General features: G+C 35.9%; 1 protein-coding gene across 4 annotated transcripts in view; it reads left to right on the forward strand.

The window, feature by feature from the left end:
- Positions 1 to 13,405, forward strand: part of gmeb2 (glucocorticoid modulatory element binding protein 2) — a 74,864-nt gene that overhangs the window by 37,269 nt on the left and 24,190 nt on the right. For all 4 annotated transcript variants that reach the window (XM_063041436.1, XM_063041438.1, XM_063041437.1 and 1 more), the window contains 4 exons: positions 6,963 to 7,093; positions 8,277 to 8,380; positions 9,604 to 9,761; positions 12,826 to 12,897. In XM_063041436.1, coding sequence (XP_062897506.1) covers positions 6,963 to 7,093; positions 8,277 to 8,380; positions 9,604 to 9,761; positions 12,826 to 12,897 — 465 coding nt within the window. The remainder of the gene's footprint in view (positions 1 to 6,962; positions 7,094 to 8,276; positions 8,381 to 9,603; positions 9,762 to 12,825; positions 12,898 to 13,405) is intronic.

Here is a 13,405-nt window from a genome sequence, read left to right on the forward strand (position 1 = left end):
AATAATTCTTTGCAATCTTCTTTCGAACTGAATGTTGACAATGACGAGACTTCGTTGATGAACTGATGACCTACAATGGGGAGAAGCTATATTTGAAAAATAGAAAATTAGATATCCTTTATTTGTAATTTTTTGGCTAGTGTAGTATTATTGTAGATTAGATTTGAAGAGCATGGATATCCACACAAAAAATATCTACATATTTGGAATTAACAGCATTTTCTCTTTCCAATTCAATAAAATGGATCTTCTGGCCATTAATGTAACAAATGCGATCATCTGACAAGCTGAGGAGGATAAAGAGCTATGTTCCATCATTGGCAAACCAAAAATTGCCGTAATAGGATGGGGTTCTAAATCAAAGCGCAAAACTGTTGATATCAAAGATATCTTTTCAAAGTTTTTCCAAAAGAGGGCAGGACCAGAACATATGAGTCAAAGAAGCCACCTCAGAGTGACATCTATCACAAATAGGATTTATATGGGAGAAAAAACGAGCTAGTTTATCTTTAGGCATGTGGGATCTATGCACTACTTTAAATTGTATCAACATATGTTTAGCACATACAGAGGAAGAGCTAACTAATTGAAAAATTTTCTCCCATTTCTGTATAGGTAAGTGAAGTTGAAGTTCCCTTCCCATTCGTTTTTAATTTTATCAGATATACCTGGCTGTATTTTCATAATTATATCATAAATAGTTGCTATTAATCCCTTCTGATAAGGATTTAAGCCCAATTTTTTTTCCAAGATATCAGTTGAGTATGAAATCGGAAATGTAGGCAGCATGGTATTTAAAAAGTTTCTTATTTGTAAATATCTAAAAAAAAAATGGGATCTGGGCAATTTTTTTTATTAGACAACGGTTCAAAAGACATGAAACAGTTATTCAAAAATAAATCAGGGAAACGTGTTATACCTTTCATTTTCCATATCAAAAAGGCTTGATCATAACAGGGTTGGAAAAAAAATTAGATATAATAGGGCTTAATAATATAAATTTGTTCAAACCAAAAAATTTACGAAATTGGAACCATATTTGTAATGTGTGTTAACAACATTTTCTAATTATTGAATTTAGCTTGTACTAAAATACTGGAGTGGTTTGAGGGCCTTAATTTTTAGATGGCATTATTACCCTCCTAGACAATCAACTGCAGTGAGATTTAAGCTTCCCACCTGAAAATGAACTGATTCTGTGAGATGCTTTGTCATAGAGCCAGCATCTTTGTATCAAACTTTCAAAATAAGTGTACTCCTCTGAGGTGCAACTTGGAAAATAGATTCATCTACAAAACTGCCAGAATTAGCAGTAATGCACAAGTAGAAAAGACTTGGGAACTTTAAGTACCATAGTGGTTTCTTTAAAAAAATCTTAAAGCAACTAGAAAGTTAAATCTGCTTCCAGCTATTATGCGAATCATGGAACATTTTCAAAACATTTCTTCAACTAGCTGAATTACTATGAGGTAAGCTTCAAAAGAACAGTTTTCATTTACTGATGGTGCCTTTCTGTTTTGATGTCAAGTATTGTTGCTGATGTAAATATGTAAATTGTGGTTGTTTTGAGGTTTACTTGACTGTGAAATTAATAGTCTTTGTTCTTTTAAAGGCTGCTATAACAGCCAAAATTGGACATTGGACTTAGTGATAAGAAAAAGTATAGAGAGCATAAAGCACAGTTTCAGTAGAAAAAAGATAATAGGGTAACAACAGAATAAGCACAAGTGTAGTGATTGTACTTATTTGAAAGACGGGTCTATCTGTGGTAGGGAGAATCATACTTTATCCAATAGAAATAAATGTCAATCCAAGAATTCTTCCCTAAATTTATATTGGATATGTTATTATGAAATTACATTTAATTGTGAACAAATGTTGAAAAGCGGTATTCTGATATTAGAAATGCGTCTATTTGGTATTTGTTTAGCAATTGGCCAATAATTGTATCTATTATTCCAACAAATAATCTTATTTGTATTGTTTTGTGCATATACAGTATTCTTTGAGTTAATCCATTCATTTTTGAATAGTTTTATATAATCAAACGGCCACTTTCTATGATTTTATAGTTTTCAAGACCATACTAAGAGATATATAAGATCTTGTTTGTAAAAGTATTTAAGCAGCTTTTTCTCCCAGTGTAATCCCTAAGGTGTGATATCTCTTTTTTTCAGTAATCGGTTAAGAGCAGTACCCAGAGATATCACTAGCTACCAATCTCTACGAGAGAAAGTAATTCTTTGAGAATTGGCACATAGTAAGTCTGGTCTGCCTTTACACAATTCATAAATATCTTGCAAATTTCATTAAAATGGGAAAAACCAAATTGCCAAAAGTAATTTGGAGAACACAATATGTCATGGAACCCAACTGGGAAAGGTGTATTTTACACCATTTGTGCTATGGTACAGGTTAAATTATTGACCTTCCAGGTCCTCTAGGGAAAAGCTCTCATAGTATTGTTGTTAAGAGCAACATATTTGTGAAAACTTGGTAAATAAGGATCATTATATAGGTTTGAAGGGAAGATTAACTAAATAAGTTTACAAAATCCTCTGGAAAGGTATAATGGGAGAAAATAGCAAACAATTGCATATTTTGTGACTGAAGCATATTTAATTGAGGAATGAAACAGAATGGGGAAAAGGAGAGGTATTATATTAAAGCAATATTATAATATTGCTGAGAAGTTTAATGGGGAAACAGATCTCTAAAGAGAGCAAGGAATTAAAATAATTGGTAAAAAGATAAACATATTCCCAAGACCTGATAGCTTGCATTCTATTTTCATAAAGGTAGCTATGACATTTTCATAAAGATAATTAACTATAAAGCTGTGGATGGATTAATGCTGATCTTTCAAGATTCTGGAACAGTTAAAATATATTAAGTGTTACACATTCATTAGACTCATGGAGTTATAGTGCATGGAAACAGGTGCTTTAGACCAAATCATCTCTACCAACCAAGATGTCCAGTTTGGCCCATATCTCTCTTAACCTTTCCTATTCATGTACCTGTCCAGATTCCTTATTAAATGTTGCTATTGTACTTGCCTCAGCCACTTCCTTTTGGCAGCTCATTCCATAAATGCTCCACCCTCTGTGTACAGAGGGTATCCAATAGGTTCCCTATTAAATATTTATCCTCTCACCCTAAATCTCTGGCATCTAGTTTAGTAGTTTTTGATTCCCTTCCCAGGGGAATAAGACTGCAGTCACCTTATCTATGCCCCTCACAATTTTATACGTCTCAATAAGGTCAATCCTTGCACTCTAAGGATTAAAGTTTTGGCCTGCCCAACTTCTCCCTAGTACTCAAACCCTTGAGAACTGTCAACATTCTCATAAATTTTCTTTGCACTCTTTCCAGCTTAATGACATATTTTCTATTACAAAGTAATCAAAACTGTACACAGCACCCTCGGTGTGGTATTACCAATATCATATCCAACTGCAACTTAACATCCTAACTCCAATACTCACTGCCCTGACTGAAGAAGGCTAGCATGCCAAATACGTTCTTCACCACCCTTTCTACCTGTATTGCATTTTCAGGGAACTATGTACTTGTACTCCTAGGTCCCTTTGTTCTACTACACTCCCCAGGCCTATCTTCACCTACAGGAAGTTGGGAACTACAGACCAATCACTCTGAGACCAACTAATATAAAATATGGGAACCCTTTGGGCTTTAAAATACTTACAGTAGGTCTTGTTGGCTATTTCATAAAGTTGTTGCAGGTCAGCTAGTTTTTGATTTCAGTGGCTGTACATCACAACATAGAAGTCTGGGTGGAGAGCACAAGCATAAAACCAAAGAGTCCCCCTGATGTTGGATGGCTGATGTAATAACCCCATTTTATTTGTCTGGGATTTTTGATCTTGAATTTAAAATTATCTAAGTGATTTGTTTATTTCTCTGTTTTTGTTTAATGTTTTTGATTTTTTTTTTGGATTTTAAAGTAACTTTAATTTCAACTTTGAATTCAAATTTTAATTTGATCTATTTGAATTGGTTTGAAATATTTCTAAGGGAAGCACCTTGAGATCCAGTACCTGAGGCCCAGTTATTATTTAGACCCAGCTCACTTAGGGGGAAGGCTGCGGTTGTCAGGGCTGTTTGAGTGAAGCCACAGAGCTGCAAATGGTAAGTGTGGCTGCAGATTATCATTGGGTGATTCAGCGCAAGATTAAAGTTGCAGGGCACTTTAAAAAGTTTAAAATGTGATTCATCTTGTTTTAGTAGAGGAAATTACAAAAGCTAAGCTGTCAGGAAATTGATAGAAATAATAAATATTTTAAGGATATGACGGGATGTGTAGATAAGGAAGAACCAATGAAAATAAGATATTTGGGTTTTTAAAGAACATTTTGATAAGCTGCTGTGCAAGAGCCTATCGTGTATGCTGAGATTCCATGGGGAAGGTAAAGTGCAGGGAGGATGAACCAAAAAATATGGTATATAACATGGTAATAAGGAAGGCTATACGCTTTGGTAGGAAGGTTACACAAACAGATTTTTTTAAATAGTGAGAAATTAGTAAGTTTTAGTTTTGATATGATTTGGGTAACCCTTGGCAAACAAAAGCAAACAATTAGGAGTATACATCAAAGTTGCTGGTGAACGAAGCAGGCCAAGCAGCATCTATAGGAAGAGGCGCAGTCGACGTTTCAGGCCGAGACCCTTCGTCAGGAGTATCAATGGTTTGTAAGCCTTTATTGCCAGGCATTTTGAATGCAAGAATAAAGAAGTTTTGCTGCACTTGTTTGGTAAGGCCACACAGTGTGTGGTATCTTTGTTCCTGATAAAGGATATACTTGGTGATTACAAGGTGGATTTACTGGTTGATTCCAATGGTGTTTCTATAAGGAGAGATTGAGAAAGGTGAAATGAATCTATATTTTTTGTACTTTAGATTAATGAGGCAATATAATTGAAGCATACAAGTATGAGAGTGTTTGACAGGATAGGTGCTGCAAGGACATCTCTTCTAATTGGAGACTCAAGCCAGGGTAAAAGTGGTGATTCAGTTTTTAGAATTAGAGGTTAGTTGTTAAGTGATATGGAATTTCTTCACTGTGGATATTTGCTTGTGATTATTTAGAATTTTGTACTCACAAAGGCTGTGAATACTTGGTGCTGACTATATTCAAGGCTTCCATCGGCTTTTTTTTGTTCTGTAATGGAAATCAGGATATGGAATAAAGGAGATAGGGAATCAGTTATGTAAACTAAAGATCAATCTGCCTGCAACCATCCCATAAGTGGTGGCTGGGTCTTAATTATGTTCCTCTAACAGAAGAAGTTTGTGAACCTATATTACTTATATCTGCAACTGTTCTAAAACTCTTCTAATCATAATGTTTATTTTAAAATATAGTATGAAAGTATCCTTGAATTAAATTATTTTTAAGTTAATGATTGTATTTGCTGGAAATGGTAGGCATTGTATTTTGGTGGATTTTATTTTTGTGAGGTTGTGGCTCCTGTAATTCACTTTTTCCAAAATCTTTCTACCACTACTTTTGTTTAGGGAATTGTTCAGTGTTACCTATTAAGAATGTGACATTAACCTTTCTTAAAATGTTTTCCATTAAAGTAAGTCTTGCCTATTTCTCCATTATGAGATGAGTTCCAAAAATGAAGTGTCTTTATCCCAATGTTCAGATTTTTTTTCTCAACATACCAAACAATCAAAATCTGATTTTTTTTTTCTCCCTATTGAATATGGCATCTCGCTGGTTGTATTTTTTTCTTAGCTGCCCCTCTCCCTCAACCTCAACCTCTTACATTTTGTGGGGAATTAATAGCCAAATGTCGCCTATTTCTTTGGACTCAATGCCATATTTTCTTTCCAAGACCCTAATTTGTATCTCAAAATAGCATCCATAGAAGGTGATCTCTGTAGATCACTTTTAGTATAGCTACTCAGAAGCATTTCTCTCAGTTACCCTTATTCCTCAAATAATAGAATATGAGATAGATTTGTAACATTAAAATCCTTCCACATTTGTGCAGTTTAAAATGTACAATATTATACACTTAAAGTTATTGTCCTAAATATTAATAACATTTTACTAAGTTGGAGAACCAAGATGCAATATTTGTAACTCAGGAAAGTATGTTTATCAAATACTGTGTAACCCTCAGGTTCGGTGGGCAGCATTAGTCTGGGGAAGACAGTCTCTGGCCCTGCCAAATGTATGAAATCTGAGGTACAACCCTCTTGTTTTTGTGGATGCTGTGTGATTTGTTCCCACATTACAAACCAGTACCATGAAATATCAGACAGTACACCATATGCAGTTAAATGATTTAGCTTTATAATTCTTAATTGACCAAAGGGTTAGTAAAGAAAAACAAAAGGAGAAGGGCCATTTTAATGAAACAGTCTAATGTGCACAAGTTAGAACTCACGGTTTCCCTTCCGCCGGTCCTCCATCGATTTCCCCGGGCTTCATCGACTCCCGGCCCCACTTCAAATCCACTGCTTTCTGCTGTGTACGACCTCACCTTTCTGGCATCTTCACTCTTCATCTTCCGCCGAACAAAAGACCCAAATCACCTCGTTCTCAGGCACACAAAAAGTAAAAAACACTCCCTTCATTGGACAGCGCACATTCCAGAGCCCCCGTTATCTCTAGCCATAACCCAAACACTGCTGCTACAGAAAAACCATTACATTAGCAGTGAAATCATTCCCAGGGTGTTACAACTGTATTACTTTGTATTTTCATACATCTGATTTTAACACAGATTACAGTACAGAGCCACAGTGGTGTTAGGTAACAGTGCTGGAGATGAGGGCTGATTTTAATGTACTGACCAATAAAGTCAGCATATTGGCCAATGAAACCTAAATCAAATTCCTCACCTGAAGAGACTTTGTGTTCTCCATTCTGCAGTAACTTTTTAAAAAGATTATTAAGAGATATTCATTTACTTTCTATTTACAGAGGTAAAAATTGAAGATGAGGCTGATAATATGGAGCCAGAAATCATTTATCCAATAACTTGTGGAGAAAGTAAAGCTAACCTTATCTGGAAGAAGTTTGTTTGTCCTGGTATCAACATCAAATGCGTGCAGGTGGGTAAACTGTACTGAGCAGCTCTTTGCATAAAGCCTGGCTCTTTATGCAGTGGTATGCTGAGAAAGAAAGAATGATACCTTTTTAAGCGAAGCTATAAGAAAACTGGCTGATACTTGAATGTACAAATACATGAACCCATGGAACAAACAGAGAGATTACAATATCATTCCTATTTCCCACCAAGTTTGGGAATAAAAATTCAATGGGGAGGCATCAGAATACTATGCAAGACACAAAATGCTGGAGGAGCTCAGCAGGTTGGCTAGAATCTAGAACTGAAAAAACAGTTGATGTTTCAGGCTGAGTCCCTTTTTCAGGACTGGATGCCAGAATAAAAAGGTGAGGTGAGGGGAAGGAGGATGGTTAGAAAGTGACAGGTGAAGCCAAGTGGGTGGGAAAGGTAAAGAGCTGGAGAAGAAGGAATTTGATGGGAGAGGAGAGTGGACCATAGGAAAAAGGAAAAGAGAAGAGGACCCAGAGGAAATGATAGACAGGTGAGAAGAGGTAAAAGGCCAGAGTGGGAAATAGAGGAAGAAAGGAGGGGGAGGTGAAACATTTTTTAAACAGAAGGAGAAATCGATATACACGCCATCAGGTTAGAGGCTACCCAGGGTGGCCTCTTCTTGGAGGAGGCCATGGACTGACATGTCGGAATCGGAATTAAAATGTTTGGCCACTGGGAAGTTCCACTTTTGACACATGGAACAGAGGCACTTAATGAAGCGGTCCCCAGTTCACGATGGGTCTCTCCAATGTAGAGGTAGCTGCATCGGGAGCACTGATACAATCGATGGCCCCAGAAGGTTCGCAGGTGAGGTGTTGCCTCACCTGGAAGAATTGTTTGGGGCCCAGAATGGATCAATATACTATCTTTATACACCTGTTTTTACTCTGCATTGGTGAAGGTTATTATTTATGCTCCTTTCTTTTGAATGTCCTTTTGAATTTCCTTTAAATATTGCCAACAATTAGTGAATATGCAGAAGCTGGTAATGTATAATGGAAAGAGAACAGATGCTAGATGGGTAAGCTTATTAGATTTGTGGAACTTTTGAATGTTACAGCATAAAATGAGGCTGTTTGGTTTGTGTACAGTATGTTTTTGCTGCCTCTTACTTGAACAACCTAATATGTAGTTCTCTATAGTAATTAAGTTGTAAAATTTGTTTCTCTTTCTAGTTCGACAATCAGCTTATAAGCCCAAAAGAGTTTGTGAATTTAGCTGGAAAATCAACATTAAAAGACTGGAAGAGAGCTATTCGTTTGAACGGTGTGATGCTGAGGTTTGAGCTATATTGTTATTATTCTGATATAAAGTTTGAATTGCATTATTTTTCTAATTTTAAGAAATAGAAATAAGATTAGGAACCAAGAGAAAGGCAATGTTTCATGCTCTTCAAGCGTATGAAGGATTTGAGACTTGATTAAGGAGCTGCCTTGGTGCAGAGCTGAATGGAGAAAAGAAAGATGGACTAAATTCGTTACTAACCTTTCTGGTTATGTCCTGTCCACATAAAAGCTGGACAAATCAAATCCAGCTTATTGCTAACTATTACCAAAGTAAAGAAGGTCTTGTTAAGAATATTATCACCCAACAATTAATTACTAATAATCTGCTCCCTTATGCTTTATTTTGGGTTTTACCACCAAATGGATCCCGACCACATGTTAGCATTTGTTTAAATATTGAGATGTCCCCACAACCAATGATCTCACTTTAGGGACTTTTTATCTTCCTATTTCATGCTTTTGTTATTTATCACTGTTTACTTGTATTTCCATTTGCACAGTCGCTGTCTTCTATACTCTTCTTGATCTTTCATTGATCCTTTTATAGTTACTATTCTATAGATTTGCTGAGTATGCCTGCAGGAGAAGGTATCTTATTGTTGTATGTGGTGACATATATGTACTTTAATAATAAAATTTACTTTGAACTGTGAAATGTGACTAAATAAATTCCGAAGAAGACATGTAAATGATAGCTCTTGACAGTTTTTCCTATGTGTCTGGTGTGAAGCAACCCTGGTAAAATTGGTCACTAGTAGTCGTGGTGAAATTTACATTGACTGGAACTATATCTTTCACAAAATATGATAGTTGTGGTTGTTAGAAGATAGCCATCTTGATATCAGAACAGAACTGAAGGAGTACACCAGGCAAACATTGCTGTTTTATAATGGAACTAAAGTGCAGGTGGTTTACATTTACATCTCTCTTGTCAATGCAGCAGTTATGCAAAACAGATAACACTGAGGGGTGTTAAATAATACAGATATCAAATCTTTAAGGAGCAATCAAGCCTTCTACCCTTGACAATCAATGCTGTTACAATTTCCTAAAGTCTTGTATGTCCAAGAACTTGATAACCAATTAAAAAAGGTGCAGTACATCATAGTGCAGAAGATGTCACCTGAGATGCAATTTTGTTTCTTGTTGTTATATATGTGTAATTTTCAGATGCAGCTTATTAATGGAATATCTTTTATTTTTACTTCAATTAAAGAAAAATCATGGATTCAGGAGAAATGGATTTCTTCCAACATAGTGAAGTGTGTTCCAACACTTGCCGTAGTACAAAAATTGATCTTTCCAGTGCCAGATCATCTCTGAGCAGTCAGCAATCAACAGAATACATCCCAGTAACTCCTGCTATAGCTGATGGTAATGTGTTTATTATAACCATCGAGATCTTTTCTGCTTTAAGTCCATTAAGAGATAATTTCTTCAAACAAGTAGTTTCTTTTAGGTCAGTTAGAATTTTCATTTCTGCAGCAGGACTGATAGAGATACTTCATATACTTGTTGAGTTGGTTGTAAAAGACAAAATATTTACAGATGTGGAAGGAATTATTAGTCAGTGTTATTTACGATTTAAACATAGACAATAACAGGTTTAATGGGTCTTTCTCCTTCAGCATTTGGAATCTTTCTATATGCATTTCATGTATTTGCCTATAAAAACAGTAAGCAGAAATAGGAATGATTTACTTGGCATAATAAGTAATAAATTAATCCAGGCTCTTAGTTTTCTAGAAAATACATTTTACATGAGATAAATGTGAAAGTAACCAATTGGAGGTTGCCTATCATTACTTATAAGTATTTTTTCTAACCATTCCTAGAAATTAAAATAGAAAATTAATTGCATAGAGTGTGCTTGGAAGACCAAGTAAAAACAGATGTTTAAAGGCAAACATTGTTAAAGAACACATGAACCATGTCCTTATCTGATAATTCAGAAAATCGATGTAATTAACTAATAGAAGTAATGTGTAGTATGCTTTCTTTCTGTTTGTTGTTGTTGCAACTTGTAAATGTTTCAGTTTGATGTCAGACTTTGAACAAAGAACTTGATTTGAAGCAGATGCAAATAGATAACAGGAAACTACCAGCAAAACTTTTTCGGACATTTTTCCGCTTAAGAGATTGAAGGGCACATGTTGTAATGGGCTGGATCTGGCTGACCCTGACAAGTATCTTGTGTCTGGTCCCCCTGTATTGCCCCTCATAGTTGCACTTATTTTTTGTAGCTGTGCAGCTCCTAACATGCTTTTGGTATCACCACCTCAACTCTTCTACAAAATAGAATAGGCCATGACTAGTGACATGCTGCAAGAAGGGGAAACCAAGGGCACAATCACAAACTGCCCTATTTGGCTCTCTGATAGTTCATGCTGAGAAGGGCCTACACTAATTCTGTTAAACATTTCTCATGATTTGATTCATTATTAAATGAATTCTCACTATTTCTTAAAACAAAATTAATGCAGCTGTGTTATAGAAATTAATTAAAAGATTACTATTGATTATAATGAAGTATTAAAAAAGACACCCATTTAATGGAATTCACCTGTTTAATTGAATGGAGCCATGCAGAATGCACCATTAATGACAGGCATAAGGTTGAGGAACCAGATACAGCAATAAGTAAAAATTCAGCATGCCTACTCAGACCCTCAGTGTGTTCTGTAATGCACAGATACTGGATGATAGACCACACTAAACTGAATTACAACTATCTACAGTTCTCTGAAGAACTACTGTTTATTTGTCAGCATGATCTGACCCGCTATTTATTTTAATCTACATACAAGTCCAATGGAATTCTTCTGTAGAGCTGCCTGCCCGCTGTAAGCACGCCACAGAAAATCAACGTAACAAAGAAAATGTTTGAAACAGTTATATTGTCAATATTCCCAGGCATAATCAGTTTAGGAAGGATTTGTGCAATGACTTGCTCTGACATTATTCTGATAATAATGAGGGACCTTACTGGATGAGGCCCACTGTTCAAGATTGCTGCATTTGCTGTCCTACATTTGCACTTGATACATGGTGGAACTTCTCCAGACTGGATCCTGGATCTAATTGGACGAGATACCAAGAGTGGAAGTAAGGCATTGCTTCTGCTGAAGTTTTGCAGTGTCTGAATAAAAGGATGGTACTTGTTAATCAGTATGGATAGAAAATGATATTAACCTTCCTCCTCCTCTAAGGAAAAGGATTATGGAATAGGCGTGGGGATTGGATTGTTACAAAAAAATTACAAAACACAACTGCAATCTTCCTGGGTTCTTAGACAAACTTGCAGTGATCACGTCTCCGACAATCTGCAAACCCATTCTCTGTGATCTGTCTGTTCAGTTGTTGATCTGACCTTATCACCACTTAAGCCCTGCCATTTCTCCTAACATTGACATTGACAATATGGCCCACCTTCTCCCCATGATCTTTACTGACAGAAATTTGCTTCCATAAGCCCTAATTACTGCTAGCCTCCTCCCACCGCCCATAGAAGACAAATCTGTCTATCTGGCTAATATGAAAAACAGACTCAAAAAGCGATGATCTCTCTTCCCATACTTTGCAGTTTGCCTTCTGCTAGGCTCCTCACCGTGAATGTCAGAGCTATGGTTTCCTGCTTCAAGAAGTTTGAAAGAAGTCAGATTGAGGTAAAGCATTGCACATACTATACCTCTCCCAGCTGTTTGTGGAGATTTAAATTTGTGAACATGCTGGGGAAGAGGTGATTAAAAAGACTTTCCTGTGCCCACTTTCTGTGCATGGCTAAAATGTTAGGCAGATTACCTGTTGCAGAGAATTAGAAGTTGCACAGCTCATTCACTTCTGGAATTCCTATTATTGACTTCAAGATATAACAGTATGAATTGACCTTCACTTTTTCGTTGATGTTTCACTGCAATAAGCTGAAGGGAATACTTCTCAATTCCTGACTTATGCCCTCAATATATAGTATGACTACAATATTTCCAATGTGAATACAAGCAATATGAAAGGACAAATTACAAAATATTTTATTAAAAGTAGTTGTAAATTATGGTTAAAAGGCTAAGTAATTGCTTGAGAAAGCCTCCTTTATCTCTTTTCTCCTCTCATATCTGATTCGAAACAATAAATGCCAAAGCTGTTACTCATAATTAATGTATAAACAGTTTAATATATGATACCAAAAACAAATATATGTTATCTAAACAGTAATTTATAAACAAATGAAGATGGCATTGCCTTATTTGCAAATATATTAAAACCTTCCACATTGAGAGGTGGAACTCTTGAGGTAAGGATGTTAAGAACAACTGAAACAGATATATATTTCACTGAGGTACAGGGAAATCCACTTGAATGACTTGGTAACTAATACATTATTTATTTTACAGAACAATCCTTCATTACCTAATTCATATCCGATTGCTGACTTTTTCAGTTAATGGCTCACTTGCAACATCTGGAATTGAGAGTTGTGAAGACAGTTGTGAATGGATTTCTGCTATTGGAGGTACTAAGCTTTAATACTTCTTCATAACATGTGCATGAAAATTGCTGGTCTCAATTATGAGCATTTATGCTAGGTCACAGGCTGGAAAACTTAACCCAAAGAATAATCTCTGCAAAGTCTGTTTGTCTGGTTCAAACATTTACAAACGTGTGTTGAAGCAAGTTAGCTACACTATGCCTTGCAAAAGTATTCGGCCCCCAACCCTTTGTTCACATAAATGAGCATTACAACCAGGGATTTTGATCAATTTAACTGAACTTTTATTTGTGGATCACATGCTCCATTTTTCAGAGGGGAACCCTAAAAAAATGTTAAATTGTAAAGCATGAAAAAATAAAAATTCAGAATTATTCATCCTCCTTTGCTCCGTACTTAGTTAAACCACCTGTTGTAGCTATTACAGCCAGTAGTGCTTTTGGATAAGTCTCTATTAGCTTTGCATGATTTGCCCATTCCTCCTTGTAAATTTGCTCAAGCTATGCCAGATTAGTTGAGAAGCGACAGTGTA

Source organism: Mobula hypostoma, chromosome 2 (assembly GCF_963921235.1).
Source record: "Mobula hypostoma chromosome 2, sMobHyp1.1, whole genome shotgun sequence".
NCBI lineage: Eukaryota > Metazoa > Chordata > Chondrichthyes > Myliobatiformes > Myliobatidae > Mobula > Mobula hypostoma.